The sequence below is a fragment of the Euphorbia lathyris genome, chromosome 4 (genome assembly GCF_963576675.1).
Source record: "Euphorbia lathyris chromosome 4, ddEupLath1.1, whole genome shotgun sequence".
In the NCBI taxonomy this organism is placed as follows: domain Eukaryota; kingdom Viridiplantae; phylum Streptophyta; class Magnoliopsida; order Malpighiales; family Euphorbiaceae; genus Euphorbia; species Euphorbia lathyris.
In genome coordinates this window covers 67,071,901-67,089,207 of record NC_088913.1, presented here as the reverse complement: position 1 = coordinate 67,089,207, position 17,307 = coordinate 67,071,901, and the positions used below count along the sequence as shown (strand labels likewise).

The 17,307-nt window shown below is 34.8% G+C and overlaps 1 protein-coding gene across 1 annotated transcript; it reads right to left on the bottom strand.

Annotated features, from left to right (window-relative positions):
• Positions 1-360: 360 nt before the first annotated feature.
• Positions 361-3,689, bottom strand: LOC136226860 (B3 domain-containing protein At1g49475-like). Its single transcript, XM_066015533.1, has 4 exons — positions 3,448-3,689; positions 2,941-3,292; positions 892-1,004; positions 361-797 (listed from the first exon to the last, which is right to left on the bottom strand). Exons 1-4 carry the CDS (start codon positions 3,562-3,564, stop codon positions 561-563), a joined length of 819 nt encoding a protein of 272 aa, XP_065871605.1. The 5' UTR covers positions 3,565-3,689; the 3' UTR covers positions 361-560.
• Between the last annotated feature and the right edge of the window lie 13,618 nt (positions 3,690-17,307).

Sequence of the window (17,307 nt, the reverse complement as noted above, 5' to 3'; positions counted from 1 at the left end):
ATGCTCATCTCGGAAGTTTGCATGAGCTTCATTTTCCATCTGACAAGCCAAAAGTATGCAACTTGAAATTTACCTTTCAAAATGGAACCTTAATAAAAGACATAGTTGACATAGTTACCATACCAGACATATGTACTCAACCTAACTGTGAAATATTAATGCATACATGAATTTATGTACAAACATTCAAAAAATCAAACTCATTGAACACTTCTTTTTTCTTTTTAACACGACGGATGGAAATATATAAAGGACCAAATGAGAGTTACAGCCTAAAAGAGAAATTCTCCGTGAACCAGCAATACAACAAGTTCCAATCTAAAACAAAAAGAGAATCACTAAGAGCTTTTGAGGCTAAACTCATTGAACAGTTGCAGTAATGTAAATACCAATTAAACATTTCACTACAAACTCATAATATCATTCGTTCTAAATCACTGATTACCCGAATTTCTACATTTTCACTACCAACTTACAAGTACAAGTTTCCATTTCTCAGAATGTTGATGCAGATATCATCACAGCATATCATACATTCATCACCAAAAAAACAACAGAAATCAGATTCTGAAAATGGATACATCGAAAACGTCGTTGCTGATCAACTCGCAGATAAAGAAGTCCCCGTCTTTCAAAGAATTCTCTCTGATAAAAGAAGCGATGCCACAATAAAATCCAGCTGTTCTGTGTCGCAGGTATACATGCAACTTCACAGGCCATGATTTATCTTCAACCTTGAGCATTACCGTCTTTGTTTTACATTCCATATTGTTCTTGACAAAGACATACGGTACATTCTGTCCAATTAATAAATAAAAATGAGTAGAAGAAGATCATAAGATGTATTTGAAGCTGGAATTATATCATATGCTATATCTTGGAGATATTTACCACATATCGCTGTTGCTTTCCCATTGAATAGATAACAATCTTGAACCATGGATTGCTTGAGCTGAAGTTCATACCACTTCTATCAACTTTACTACCACTACTACCCACATTTCCTGAAACAAACCAACTCAAAAATAGATCATACAATTACGTAATAGTGTGATTCAATCTCTAACCCATTGCGGGGGTTTTTTTTTCCCGAAACAAACATTCATCTTATAAAGCAAACATAGAAAAAGGAACATGTTTTACAACAACTCTGTTCTCCGATCATTGTGTGAGATCCAACACTTAGCTGAGTTATGGATACTCATATTTGCAGTACATCTAGCAAAAACAACATTAACATTGACTAGCTGTCACAAAAGCTTTGGACTGTCATACATAAGGGATGTAAACGGGGCGGAGCGGGGAATGCCTTTCCCATCCTCGTTCCTTGTCCCCGCGAGTTAGACGGGGATAGATTTGTTCCCATCCCCATCCGTGGGGTTCCCATTCCCTCTTTATAGATGTTTCAAAAACCTCATCCCCATTCCCCCCGTGGAAAATCACCAGTTATGTTTTATAAAAATCAGTAAAGCAGTAGCTAATAATGCCAAGCATCAACTATCATTCTCAAATTTTCCAAACCACAAAAAAACCAAAAATTGGAAACACCTAATTAAAATGTACTTATCATCCAACAAAATCATTATCACAGGGAATAATCGGGGAGCCCTAACGGGGTGGGTGCGGGCATACCTATCCCATCCCCGCCACATGGGGATTTCCCATCCCCGCCCCATTTACATCCCTATAAGAGAAAGGAAATGCGAATGACCGACTTAGCTGAAGTGTGAACACTTGGGTGGAAGTTTCAAGACAGAAAGCAAATGAAATAGAATAAGGTAAGATCCCATACAATGGGATGGATGGATGGACAGATAGATTCATTTTTCAACCTTCCCCTTTTCTCTTTAAGGGAAGGGTTGGGCCAAGGAAGAGGAAAAGATGATAGCTAAGGTGCAGTACGTCTAGCAATAACGACATTAACATTGACTAGCTGTGACAACAGATTTAACATAATAGTGCGTGTGATTCAATCTCTAACCTACTGCAGTGTTTAATTTCAGTGAGTTTTGTCTCTTTAAGCTGTTTGGTCAATAACTTGAGGCGTAACTGGAGCCAAATCAATCAACAAAAACATATAAAAGATAGAATCAAGGATAAGGTCCAAATTTGCGTCTGATATTTGTCGGGAAGTGGATATATACTCCTAATGTAAATTTCTTCCTTTTTCAACATGGTTCAATTTTATGTTCAGACAGTGGCGGAGTCAGCCTTTTACTCTACCGCTTGGAGTACCAAAAAAACACTCAATACATATATATATATCGGGCTTGAGAAGAAAAATGTCCTCTATCCATGCCAAAACGATAACAACAATACTCTTTTTGCCTAGGCTAGAGAAAAAAAAAAGTACAGCTTTTCATTTATCGGGTTGCAATCAGTATCCCGTAGACGAAGATGAAATGGTGGGCAGGGACGGAACCACCCCTTTATATAGGGTAGTTCTCGACGACCGGATCTATGGATGCACTAGCAACCTTGTGTCTCATTCTTCCATCTCTGGTCCCACCTAAAAGTTTCCATTTTAGGACTTCTATTATCCGAATAGAACGCAAAATTAATCCATGTACTGTTAATCTGTTAATCTATGTACTGTTATATGGACCGTTAATCTATGTAACGTTATATAGACCGTTAATCTATGTACCGTTATATGGACAGTTAATCTGTTAATCTATGTACCGTTATATGGACTCAAAATTGCTCCATGTAATGTAATCTAAACAAATAATTGCTCCATGTAAGGTAATCTAAACATATAATTGCTCCATGTAAGATAATCTAAACATATAATTGCTACAAATTGGAAAGGTTAAAAGTAAAATTTTGTGGGTACATTTCAACTTCCCAAAAGGCAAATTTTTATCCCTAAAATGAAAACATACCATAATGAAGCTTCTTTCTATCCATTAAGCTAAACTATAAAATTAAAAAACAAACCTCCAAATGGTTGAATGTTCCTATCTGAGCTTGGAGCAGTGATTTCTTTGTTTTTTTCCATCTTAAGTTGGGATTTGCTATCTTTACTGCCTGGAATTGGATATTTAACCTCTGTAGCACTCATATCAAATATGAGCACATTGAACTGGGAATTTCCTTGATATTTAAACATTAACAAGTGTCCATATTTGAGAGAATGATGCTCTGAAAATTCAACCCAACCCTTTCCTAGCCAAACCTCTTCCCCAACCTTCGAGATCTCTACTTCCCATGTCTCCCCATTTGGAACCTTTAGGGTTATTGAATCCGATAAACAATTCCCAATTTTTTTCACAAACCCAGATGGGATTTCCTGATAAAAACATCAACTTTATTTAATTAGACTACAGATAACAGAAATTGATAACCATTTTTGTATTCTAACATAAAGATGAGTAATTTTTATAAGCATACATACAGATACTTGACCAAAGAAGGAACAAAAAAAGGGAAAGAAAAAGGGCTTACTAGTGTTCCTTGTTTGATAGTATCATGAAAGATGATCTTGAAAAACATGGGGGTTTTGCTATGGGATTCAGAATCCATTGTGGATGGAGCTTGGAAATGCTTCCTTTTGTTCTTCATATGCTCTGTCTGTACTACTACTGTTGTGTTCTGGACGGTTGCTTGCTTTTGCAGGAGGAGGACGAACACTAGTCTTGGGAATACCGATCATTTCTATGAGATCAGATTTGGACTATATTTTTTAGTACCTGAATTTAAGGGTTTTGTAATTTTATTGCTAAAAAAAAAAACTGATCTGAACGTATTGATATGAATGTTTCTGAATACCGAACTCAACTTAATACTATTGAATTTAACTAAATACTACCGAATTTAACAATAATGATGATATTAGATTTTAAAATAATTTTAATGATAATATTGGACACAGTCCCGTTCAATTGGACCTTCAATGACCAAATAGAATTTGGACCTTGACCGTTGGATATCGTGACTTTCTAATCCTACGGTGATAAAAATTGTTCAATTAAATATTATTAACAGATTTGTTTTATCTGACCACCTTTTATTCTTACAGATAAATCAATTATTTTTGGGTTATACTATTCGTCGCCCCTATTTTTCTTACCGTCGCCTCCTGTTGGACATTTTTGCTCTTTTCATTTTTCATTCAAAAAATGAAATTCTCTCAACCACGAAGAACAAAACGAAGAAAAATCATGCCTCCAAAACAAGGAAAAATAATTGAACATCTAAGTTTCGTATTTACCAATAATCTGAAATTTAACGAATTTAACTTGAAACGGAATTTTTTTTCGTTGAATTTGCACTAAACGGGTAGCCCATAAGGTCCGGTCCATGGACCGATAGCATGAACTACCCGTTTTCACCTAGGCAAAACGGGTAGGCTACCCTATTTTGCCTAGGCAAACCCGTTTTGCCTAGGCAAAATAGGGTAGCCTACCCGTTTTACCTAGGTGAAAACGGGTAGGCTACCCGTTTTCCTTTAGAAAAATAGATTTAATTTTTTTATTTTTTTAATTATAATAAATATTAATTATAGATAAATTACGTATTAACGCGTGCAATACATAATTTACGTATTTTTTATTTCCAATCAATAATTTATATATACGTTTTTTCTATCCAGTCAATACATAATTTACGTATAATTAAATTTACGTTCTAAAAGGTAAATAAATATAATTTACCAAATAAAAATTAATTGGACACTTCAATACGTATTTTTTATTTCCAATCAATACATAATTTATCTATAATTAATATTTATTATAATTTACGTATAATTAATTATAATTAAAAAAAATAAAAAAATAAAAAAATAAATCTATTTTTTCTAAAGGAAAACGGGTAGCCTACCCGTTTTCACCTAGGCAAAACGGGTAGGCTACCCTATTTTGCAAAACGGGTCTAGGCAAAATAGGGTAGCCTACCCGTTTTGCCTAGGCAAAATAGGGTAGCCTACCCGTTTTGCCTAGGTGAAGACGGGTAGTTCATGCTATCGGTCCATGGACCGGACCGTATGGGCTACCCGTTTAGTGTAAATTCAACGGAAAAAAAATTCCGTTTCAAGTTAAATTCGTTAAATTTCAGATTATTGGTAAATACAAAACTTAGATGTTCAATTATTTTTCCTTGTTTTGGAGGCATGATTTTTCTTCGTTTTGTTCTTCGTGGTTGAGAGAATTTCATTTTTTGAATGAAAAATGAAAAGGGCAAAAATGTCAAACAGGAGGCGACGGTAAGGAAAATAGGGGCGACGAATAGCAATCCACTTATTTTTTAATATATTCCAAAACAAATCAACAGCTTTACGAGAGAGAAAACTTCACCGCTATTTGGAGCTTAACATATTGGAATTCTCCCTTTCTTCGCCGGAGAACGAAACAGTATTAATTAAGATTGTTCTGTCCCCGATTTCCCCAATTTATCCAATACAAAAGAATAAGCATTTAAAAAACAAGAAGGATCTCAAGTTCCTTGGTAGAAAAAAACTTACAGTATCTCTCTAAACAACAACCAAAAAAATTATGAAACTTTCATCTTATTTTTTCCAGATGAGTTATACAAGAACCATTGAATTCACAAAAAACACAGAAGTTCTAGCAATTAACAATTTATTAACCAATAAATTGAATCTAGGAAAATTGGAGATGAAGTTCTGCTAACATCTAATTTCCAGATGCTAATTTATCTTTCATTTTACTTGATCCGGTTTAATCGTACTGAAGAAATAGCTCAATCGATAAATTGGGGAATCTGAGAGATGGAGAGATCGATAAATTAGGGAAATGGAGAGATCGAGAGATGGATAAATTGGGGAAATCGACGACAGAACAGCCTTAATTAATACTGTTTCGTTCTCCGGCGAAGAAAGGGAGAGTTCCAATCTGTTTATCTCAGGCGTGAAAGGAATAAGAAGCTCCAAATAGTGGTGAAGTTCTCTCTCTCTCGTAAAGCTGTTGCTTTGTTTTGGAATATATTAAAAAATAATTGATTTAGCTGTAAGGATAAGAGGTGGTCAGATAAAACAAGTCTGTTAATAATATTTAATTGATCAATTTCTATCACCGTAGGATTAGAAAGTCACAATATCCAACGTTGAAGGTCCAAATTCTATTTGATCATTGAAGGTCCAATTGAACGGGACTGATATTGGACATTAATAAACTTATAATAATAAGGGTAAATAATTATAAGGTTCCTACATTTTTACCTAATACACTAGTTAGTCCTTTTGTTTTTAGAAATAATTATATAGTCCTTCAGTTTTTGTTTTCATCAACTACTTAGCCCTTGTGTTAGAGTCAATGATCAAACTATACTAAATAAACTTTAAAATACCAAAATTACCCTTTACTCTATGTTTTAATCATGAAACATCTATTTTTTCTATTTTATGTTTTTTTCTCATTTTTCCTACATATATAATCACAATCTCTACAATATTAAGTAATTAATTTATTAAATTTTATATAATTATAGAACTTTAATTTAGTAGCGTAAAATTTATTGACTAAAAAAAGAACGAAAAATATTTCAAAAAATTATTAAAATAGGAGCAAAATTATATAAATTGTAAAAAATAATTTTTGTTTATCTTTAATAAATTTTATAAATGAAGAACAAAAAAATATGATTTTTTAAAAGATTTATTAAAAATTCATAATAATATTTAATGTTAGTTTAAAAACATTATATTAAAAAATACATTTTAAAAGAATAAAAATACATTTTTAATAATTATTATATACAAATATATGAATTTCGGTGTGTATATATTTCACAAATTTTATTAGAACTATTTAGATTACATTTGAAACCAAAAATAAGGTTTTTTGTATGTAAATAACTAAGGGCAATTTGGGCTTTCATCTACAAAAACAAATGGAAGGACTAGAAAGTTGATTAAAATAAAACTTAAGGACCTTATAATAATATGATGGACCTACTAGTATGTTAAGTAAAAACATAAGGACTTTATAATTATTTACCCTAATAATAATAATGGTTCTAATAATAATATAAAAAATGAGTCTAATTTAAATTAAAAATACAAAACGTTATGAGTATTTTTGTACCTTAAATCTATAATTAATTGTAAAGCCTCTCCCATAAATCTAGTTTTGTCCATTAATAATTGAAGAGAAAAAAGATGCAATTCCTAATTTTCAAATATGGATGTATACTTTAATTTTATTTTATTTATTAAATGAGGTATACTTTAATAAACTACCATTTCTTGACTTTTATAATTTATAGATAATGATAAGTTATAGATAAATAATAATAATAATAAATAATAATGATAGATTATAGATAAATAATAATAATAATGATAATAAATTATATATAAATAACTATAATTATAATAAATAATGATAAATTACTGAATGCTAAAACTGAATGCTGAAACTGAACTGAACTGAATTGATTGTTACTGAAATTAAGTGATAAAGAACAGAGCTTTAGTATTAATATAATTTTCGAAAATAATATTAATATTTAAAATTATTATTATATTTTATTATAATTTTATATTTTTATATGTTATTAATAAAAATAATAAAATTATAATTATTTTGAAAAAAATAAAATTATAAGTATTTAATGTTTAGTGATTGAAAATAGAGATTATCGTGCATTTATTCCAATCCTAATCCAATCCTAATCCAATCCTAACACTATTCAACCATAAAACTTCTAAAAAAAAGTATTAGGTTCGGCAATCGGTAAATTTGTGGTTGTTTATTTCCATGATATACTCATTCATAGCCCATATTGTGTACTTGCATGTGGTATTTGATTTGTTGAGGAAGCACCAACTTTATGTTAATACTAAAAAAATATGGTTTTGTGATGGAGAGTTTGATGTTCCTTAGTTATGTGGTGAGTGGGAAAGTACTCTAAGTGGATGAAGAGAAGGTTAGATCTATGTGTGAGTGGTCAACGCCTTGTAATGCGGAGATATCTAAAGTGTCCCTAAGTTAGCTACATTATATCGGAGGTTCATCCAAAATTTCAGCACGATTGTAGCTCCTCTCACCGAGTGTTTGAAGAAAGGGAGATGATTCAAATGCGAGGATGAACAAAGAAGGAAGAAATGAGCAGAGTTCCATATGCTTCAGCAATTGAAAGTTTAATGTACGTCATGGTATGCACATGACCAAATATTGGACATGTGGTTGGTATTGTGAGTAGATTCCTTTCAAATCCTGGAAAGGAACATTGGGAGGCTGTTAAATGGGTATTTAGGTATCTTCGCGGTACTTCAAAAATATGTTTATGTTTTGGAGATACCGAACATGTGCTAGTTGGCTACACAGATGCGGATATGACTGCTGATGATGACACAAGAAAGTCTACATCAGGATACTTGATTACATTTACAAGGGGAGTTGTGTCATTGCAGTCAAGACTATAGAAATGTGTTACACTTTCCACAACTGAAGCAGAATTCATTGCAGCAACGGAAGCGTGTAAAGAGTTGTTATAGATGATGAAATTCTTTAATGAACTTAGCTTCTGTCAGGAAAAATATCAGTTATTTTGTGACAGTTAGAGTGTTATTCACCTTGGAAAGAATTCCCCTTTCCATTTTAGATCAAAGCATATTGATGTGAGATATCATTGGATCAGGGATGTGCTAGAGATAAAGCTACTACAACTTGAAAAGATCTATACAGATGAAAATGGACCAGACATGTTAACGAAGATTTTACAAAGTAAAAGTTCGAATGGTTGCAGGAATAATAATACCCTCATATAATCGGGAGGGGAGGAATTGTTAGTTTAAAGTCCTAATTAAATGAAAGATTATTTTTATAATTTGTAAGTATTAATTGTGCCAGCAATTATTGCTAGCACAATTAAATGCAGCAAGGTGCTCATTGGCTGGTAAAAGCCAATGATGCTTAATCTCAGAATAATTGAGAGTGGAGTAAAAGTGAGGCATTTCTGCACTTTGAGTTTCATTCGAGAATTCTTGAATTAGAATAGATTAAATTTAAGAGGGTGGTTTAATTATTTTGGGGATAAACAAAAGGGTAAATTCCAAAAAAAACCTCTGTGGTTTGATGTTGTTCCAAAAAACCCTTGTGGTTTGTTATTACAAAAAAAAGGACCGTGGTTTGCGCCGTTACCCGAAAAACGGAAATGGGCTTAACACCGTTAATTTGCTGACGTGGCACGGGGTAGAGTTGGAAATTCAAAATTTTTTTCTCTCTCCTCTTCTTCTCCTTCCTCCTTCTCCTCCTCCTTCTTCCTTCTTCTTCATCCTTCTCCTTCTCCTCCTCCTTCTTCTTCATCCTTCTCCTTCTTCTTCCCCCTCCTTCTTCTTCTTCTTCTTCCCCCTCCTTCTTCTTCTTCCTTCTTCTTCCTCTCCTCTTCTTCCTCCTCCTTCTTCTTTTTTTTTTCTTCCATTCTTTTTTTTTAATTTCCGAAGAAATCTGGAAATCCAGATTTCTGGAAATCTAGAAATTTTCAGATTTCCGTCAGAAATTTCCAGAAATCTGGAAATTTCCGAAACTTAAAAAAAAAAGAAAAAAAAAAGGTAGAAGAAGAAGGAGGAGAGAAGAAGAAGAAGAAGGAGGGGGAAGAAGAATAAGGAAGAAGGAAGAAGGAGAAGAAGAAGGAGGGGGAAGAAGAATAAGGAAGAAGGAAGAAGGAGAAGAAGAAGGAAGAAGGAGAAGAAGGAGGAGAAGAAGAAAGAGGAGGAGAAGGAGGAAGGAGAAGAAGAGGAGAGAGAAAAAATAAAAAAATAAAAAAAAAAATCGAATTTCCAACTCTACCCCTATGCCACGTCAGCAAATTATCGGTATTAAGCCCATTTCCGTTTTTCGGGTAACGGCGCAAACCACAGTCCTTTTTTTTTGTAATAACAAACCACAAGGGTTTTTTTTGGAACAGCATCAAACCACAGAGGTTTTTTTTGGAATTTACCCTAAATAAAATAGTAAGATAATTATTTTTGGAAACACCTGAGTGCTACTATTTGTACGCATGTTATTTTATAGTGGCAAATTTACTCTCGAACTTGCCTGTGGACATAACCCGTAAGGGTGAACCATGTTAAATTATCGTTGTCATTTTTAATTGACTATTTTGCTCGTTCTTATTTTACGGAATAATTTTCGCATTATTCCCGATAGTATGATGATTTTATGTGTTGCGTTCAAAATGTGGGTATGAACTATGATGATTTTAAGGCAGATAGAGTTGCTTGATAATGGAGGAAGAAGAAGGAGAATGATTGAAGAGAGAGAATTTAAAGAGAGAGAATTGAGGTGTAAGATAGAATAAGAAAAAATTAAAAGTTAAATTATAAAATAAAAAATATAAGTCAAAAATATACTTTTGACTGTCATTTTGATTTTTTTTTAATAAAATATACTTTTGACTGTCATTTTGATTTTTTTTAATACCGTTAGTTAATTTAAACTGTGTTTGCTAACAGAATCAACTTTAAGGTACATGTTTGTCAACTTTTAAACCACGTAGATTATGTTTACAAATCGACCAAATCATATGGTTTATTTTCATACTTTCCCTTAAAAATATAATATAATATTAATTTTGATTATAAAAATTATTTTATTTGTATTGTATCTATATTAGAGTTCTAGAGGATTTAATTCCTAATTTTTCTCCTAAAATCTCTTTAATTCCCTCATAATTTTTTTTGTAATGGTATTCAATTGAAACTCTTTGGATTATCTATTTTCTTTTACTATATTTTTTTCTTTGTCTTTCCTACATGTTTCATTCTTCAATAATTTTTAATTTTTCTCGTATGCTTTTTTTCGTTCGCTTTCTTTTTATATCTCTCATGTGGCTTCCCTTTTTATAATTTTTTTCTTTGCATTTGTTATTGGCAATACCTTTTTCTTCCTCTGACATAATTCCTGGTCAGCAGGAAGTTGGTCAACCTCTCATACTAAGCACGTGGTGCTTGCTTTAGGCCATACAGGGCCTTCTTGAGTTTATAAACGTGGTTTGGAAATTTTGGATCTTCAAACCCTAGAGGCTGACTAACATATACCTCTTCGTTTATAAAGCCATTAAGAAAAGCACTTTTAACATCCATTTGATATAGTTTAAATTTCATATAACTAGCATATGCACACAAAATTCGTATAGCCTCTAACCTAGCAACGGGTGCAAAGGTTTCACCGTAGTCAATGCCCTCTTGCTGACTGTAGCCTTGGGCTACAAGTCGGGCTTTATTTCTGACTACGTTGCCTTGCTCATCTAGTTTATTCCTAAAGACCCACTTAGTTCCTATGGTCTTTTGATTCCTAGGTTTTGGTACTAAATCCCATACCTCATTTCTTGTGAATTGATCAAGCTCTTCTTGCATAACATTGATCCAATATTCATCGTGCTCAGCATCGGCGAAGTTCTTTGGCTCATTTATTGAGACGAATGCAACATTCCCGAGATACTTTCTAAGCTGATCTCTTGTCATCAGCTTGTTGTCAGCGACATCAAGAATGGACTTCTCCGAATGTCCTCTTGGAATTTTTATTTCTTTAGGTAATGTTGAGTTGTCTGGAATAGGTGTTTCTACAATATCTGCAGGAATAGATTGGTCAGCAAAGGTAATTTCTGGTTCGTGTTTACCTTTGGTCAGTCCTTGTACTGATGACTCAGTGGCTCCTGTTTGGTCAGCAGAAGCTGAGCTTGGTTCATCTTTGGCGGACTGAGTTGTCTTTCCTGCAGGGTCAGTTTCATCGAACTCTATATGGACAGACTCTTCAAAAACTTGAGTTCGTTTATTATACACTCTATATGCTTTACTGTTAGTTGAGTATCCTAAAAAGATCGCTTCGTCAGCTTTAACATCAAATTTTGCAAGGTTATCTTTTGTGTTGAGTATAAAACATTTACACCCAAAGGCACGAAAGTAGCCAATGTTAGGCTTCCGTCCTTTCCAAAGTTCATAAGGGGTTTTCTTGAGTATAGGTCTAACTAAAGCCCTATTTAGTATATAGCATGCTGTGTGGACAGCTTCACCCCAGAAATGCTTTAGAAGCCTATTTTCGCTCAGCATTGTCCTAGCAATTTCGACAATTATTCTGTTCTTCCTTTCAACAACCCATTTTGTTGAGGAGTTCTAGGAGCAGAGAAATTGTGGTCAATACCATTGGTTTCACAGAATTCATCAAACTGTTGGTTTTTGAATTATCCACCATTGTCGCTTCTAATATGAGCTACTTTTAGGTCTTTGTCATTTTCTAGCTTTTTAATCAGTGTGGTGAACATCTCGAATGTTTCATCCTTGCTAATCAGCAAGATGATCCAAGTATACCGAGAGAAATCATCTATAATGACTAAGGAAAATTTCTTACCTCCCAAGCTGAGTGGCTGGATAGGTCCGAAAAGATCCAAGTGTAGTAATTCCAATGGTCTCTTGGTTGAGACAATATTTTTACTTTGAAAAGACTTTTTCGTTTGTTTACCTTGCTGACAAGCATTACATAATTGATCTTTTTCAAATTTCAATTTGGGCAATCCCTCAACTAGTTGCTTTCTAGCTAATTTGGCAAGGAGGTCCATGCTTACATGACCAAGTCTCCTATGCCACAGCCAGGAGTTATCCTCTTTAGATACTAAGCATATATTTTTGGAAAATTATTTTTCTAAACTCAACATATATACATTGTCAACACGAGGGGCAGTTAAAATCAATTTGTTTATTTTTCCCTCGAGTATCCGACACTGAGTAGCATCAAATATAACCTGTCTACCGCAATCATAAAGCTCAGCTACGCTCAATAGGTTATATTTGAGACCCTTAACTAAGGAGACTGGCTCAATGGTGGGGTTACCTCCGATAGTACCTGATCCTACTATCTTACCCTTCTTATTGTCTCCAAAGCTTACGTTTCCACCTCGTTTAAGCTCAAGTGTGATGAACTGAGTTTCATCACCAGTCATGTGCCTCGAGCATGCGTTATCAATATACCATAGTTTCGATTTTTCCACGCATCTCAGGCTCACCTGCATTTTAAATCATTCATCTTTAGGTACCCAATTCTTTTTGGGTCCTCGTTTGTTAGCATAGACATGTGCAAAGTCATGTTTTAATTTGTGACGGCATACTTTTATTGTGTGGCCAGCTTTACCACAGAAGTCACAAAATGTTACCCGTTTGGGGTGTCTTTGTTTTTGGTCAGCATCATTGTGCTGAGCATGCCAACATACCTTAGTGGTATGTCCTTTCTTTCCGCAGAAGTCACATTGGACAATCTGCTTGTTATACCAACACACATCTCTTGTGTGTCCCTCTTTTCCACAACAGTCACATTGAGTGAACTGTCTATGCTGACTAGTACCTGAGTACTCAGCGTGGGGTTTATTTTTGTTTGAGCCTTTTATTTGGCTTTGTAGAGATGTGACATCCTTTCTCAGCTTCTTTGAATCTGATTGGACTTCCGAGACAACCTTATGCATGATTTCCATGTTACTATGTAGGGTTGAGTTGTCTTGGAGAAGATATCGAAGGTCACTAAGCTTGACCTCTTCAATCTCGTCACACCGCCTGCTGAGTGCTTTTATTTTCTTATTACACTTTTTAGTCAGTGTATATAAGTCACTCAGGACGTTAATCATTTCATTTCTAAGCAAGTGTAAGGATGTTACCTCATTTGAGTATTCCTCCTGTTCAGATTCTTCAGAGAGATCAGCTTGCTCAGATCGAGTGTGGTCAGCAGCGTCATCGGCCATGAAGCATATGTTTGCTGACCCGGTGGCATCAGCTTCAGATGATGTTGAGTCGTCGTTGTCACTCCATGTGGCCACCATAGCCTTTTTGCTTCCCTTCTTGTCTTTCTTTAGATTAGGGCATCTTGACTTGATGTGCCCAGTTTGATGACACTCAAAGCACGTAACAGGCTTGGAGCTGTCCTTTTTGTATTTGTCACTGGACTCATCTTTGTACCTATCACCTCTTCTGAATGACCTCTTGCTGTTCTTTTCATTCTTTCTGAACAACTTCTTCATCTTCCTCGTGAACATGGCCATTTTCTCATCATCTGATGAGTCAGCTTCAGTTGAGTCAGCTTTCATGACAAGTGATTTTTGTTTCTTGTCTTCTGACTTTTCTTTTGCTTCAAAATTTTTCATAGAGATCTCATGAGTCAGCAGAGATCCGATCAGCTCATTGTATTTATATGTGGTCAAGTCTTGAGCTTCCTCTACGGCAGTTTTCTTAGCTTGCCAGCTCTTAGGTAAGCTTCTCAGAATTTTCTTCACCTACTCTTCTTTAGTGAAGTTCTTGCCGAGCCTCTTTAGCTCATTTATGATGTTGGTGAATCTGGCGTTCATTCCTGAGATGTCCTCATCGTCGTTCATCTCGAACAGCTCGTATAATCTCATATGTTGGTTCACCTTTGACTCATTGACCTTACTTGTACCCTCGTAGGTTACTTTAAGCTTTTTCCAAATCTCCTGTGCCGACTCGCAACCTGAAATCTTATTGTATTCTGCAGCATCTAACGCACAGTGAAGCATATTGATAGCCGAAGTATTGTTTTGTAATTTTTTAAGGTCGTCTTCTGACCACTCAATTTCACTCTTAACAATTTTCTCATTGTCAACAGTTTTATATGGCACATATGGGCCTTGAACTATTGCAAGCCATGCACTCATGTTTGTGGCTTGAATGAAGTTCTTCATCCTATTCTTCCAGAACGTATAATTAGATCCAAAGAATAGGGGAGGCCGACTAATTGATAATCCCTCTGGGAGTATCTATGTTGTTTGGTTCCCTGGAAGGAAACGAGTGCTGTTCTCAGCCATTTATCGGGATCAGCTCAAGATAGTTATATCTTTGAGTAGTGAGCTATATAGCTCTGATACCACTTGTTGGTCCCATGTGATTAGTTCCAAGGGGGGGGGGGGAGGGGGGTTAGGAACTAATATAACTTTTTCGTTTTAATTAAGCTGACTTAAATATAATTTCTTGAGTTTGCTAACTCAGCTTAGGTCAGCACGGCCGATTGTAGCGTAAGACAGCTTTAGTCAGAAGCTGACTAGAGCTATTTTATATATGAGTTGAGAATTGACACTTTTGTGGTCAGCTTCCAACTCAGCACTCCTATTTACTCAGTGTCAGTTTAAATAATTTATATGCTGAGTAAATATGACAAGCAACACATTCAGATATATATATATTGAGAGAGAGTTAGAAATTACTCAGTACGACTTATCCTGGTTCGGCCTCTCTTCCTACGTCCAGTCCCCAGAGTCCCTCCGGGCTTTTCAAATCCAATACTGAGCTCTTTAAAGGTAGAGCACAAACCGTTTACAAGGAAGTTGAATATGCAAGAGTACCTTCCTCTATTCGTCTACTCAACTCCTACTAAGTGCTATAACCCAACACCTAGATTTCTCTACCACTAAGCACTCAACACCGAGTACTTAGCACAACACTCTCAATTTTACAATTGATACAAATTGTTCTTTTCGAATGAAGAACACTTTAGATGATTACAGAAAATCAATCTAGCTTTTACACAAGCATAGAAATTTGGCGTAAGATCTCTTTTGGCTTTTGTGTGCTTTGTATGTATGCTTTTTGTTCTTGTTGTGATCGGCTAATGATCCAAGAATGATCATGTCCTTATATAGTTGAGGTCTGAAGCAGAAATGATTTGAATCTTTGGATTTGTCCGTTGATCCAAACGGCTTCTTTTTGAGACAAGGTTCTGGTCAGCTTCAGACTTGCAGGCCAATCCTGTCGTCTGAATTCCGCAGGCGTCAGGTTTGTCTTCTTCTTGCAGGTTTCGTCTTCTTATGCCAGTTCGTCTTTTAGCTAGCGAACATTTGACCCATACATCTCGAAATTGGCTTTTGCGTAATTCCAAGGTTTCTATTATTGGTGCAGACAGTTGTCGGGGCTTTGTCTTTTAGCAAACAGAACATTCATGCTGTCCTGAAGATTACTCAGCTTGTCTTTGATAGCCGTTGTCTTCGATTTTTTGCTAATGCAAATACTGAGTTCTCTTTTATTCAGCTTCTATGGTCAGCTTCGTTCTGCAAGACATAGTTCTCGGAAGACTTTCCTACTTTTGATACTGGGTTTCGTTCCACTCAGCTTCTTGATCTTTAAGCTTCTGTTCTGAAGATGACTTATCTTCTCTCACGTTGAGTTCCACTTTACTCAGCTTGTGCTGTGATCTTATGCTGACTTCGTCTGTCTTATTTTTATTTCTATTTGCATTTATATTTATACTCATCATTGAACAAACATATTAGTACAATTGAATCAAAGCACTTAAATTTAATTGTCCCTTAATCATGGATTAACTTAAATAATTTTGTCAAATCAAAATCATGTGGAAAGGTGTTTCAACAATTTAAAATATCAGCACAAGGCAAAAAAGACTTACAACAGGCCCAAAGGAAATGCAAGACTTTCGGGGGCAGCCTAAGCTTCCATAAATGTTTCCAAAAACGTCTTGGGCCAACCGAAGCCTCCGGAACATTATTCACCACCTCATTTCGCTCAAGCGCAACAAGATAACCCATTTTAACCTCATACTGACCATCCCGTGATAAAGGCCAAAAAAATCTGTCCGTCGTAAAAGCTTTTAAAGGAAGGTTCAGAATCGACTCCGCATCCTCCTCAAAGCAACAAGCCTTAATAGCAGTCGAATTCCATAAACCCGTACCTGCAATGATAATAGAACTAACATACTCCGTAGGCGGCTCGCATTTAAGCACAAGAGGACGCCCGCAGGGTAGAGAAGGAACCCATCTATCAACTAAGATTTTAACATTAGAACCATTACCCACCCTCCATGAGTCACCCTGAAGCAGAACCGATCGAACACTAATCAGACTCCTCCACATAAAACTATCAGACGCTCTACTAAAAACATCCCACCAATTAGAGTTTTTCAAATATTTACTCTGAAATACCTGCGCACACAAAGACAGAAGTTGATCAATAATTCGCCACAATCGTTTAACAAGTAAAGCCTGATTAACCGAAAATAATTTGTGTTATTTATTTTAATTATTAAATTAAAATAATATTTTAATATTTATATGTTAAAAATGAATGTGTACATGGCACCGGTAAAAAATTATAAGCAAGGATATGTAATGCTACCATCATTTTGTTGTTCGCATAACATGACAAATTATAACTTATTAATTTTTTTTGGTTGCTTCTAACTTATTGATTGATTTAAATAAACATATTATTAATAGCAAATAAGCAAAACCTTAATTTAATTAATGGCGGGAAAAGGAGAGAATCCAATTGAACAACAGCCAAACATGGAACATTAAATGAACTTCGACCTTTTAACTTCTACTACACACTATACTATA

Coding starts and splice junctions, on each gene's coding strand:
- LOC136226860 (XM_066015533.1), bottom strand. CDS start 3,564: ATGAAGAACAAAAGGAAGCATTTCCAAGCTCCATCCACAATGGATTCT. Junction 3,293..3,447: donor CTATCAAACAAGGAACACTA/GTAAGCCCTTTT, acceptor TGTTTTTATCAG/GAAATCCCATCTGGGTTTGT. Junction 1,005..2,940: donor GAACATTCAACCATTTGGAG/GTTTGTTTTTTA, acceptor GGTTTGTTTCAG/GAAATGTGGGTAGTAGTGGT.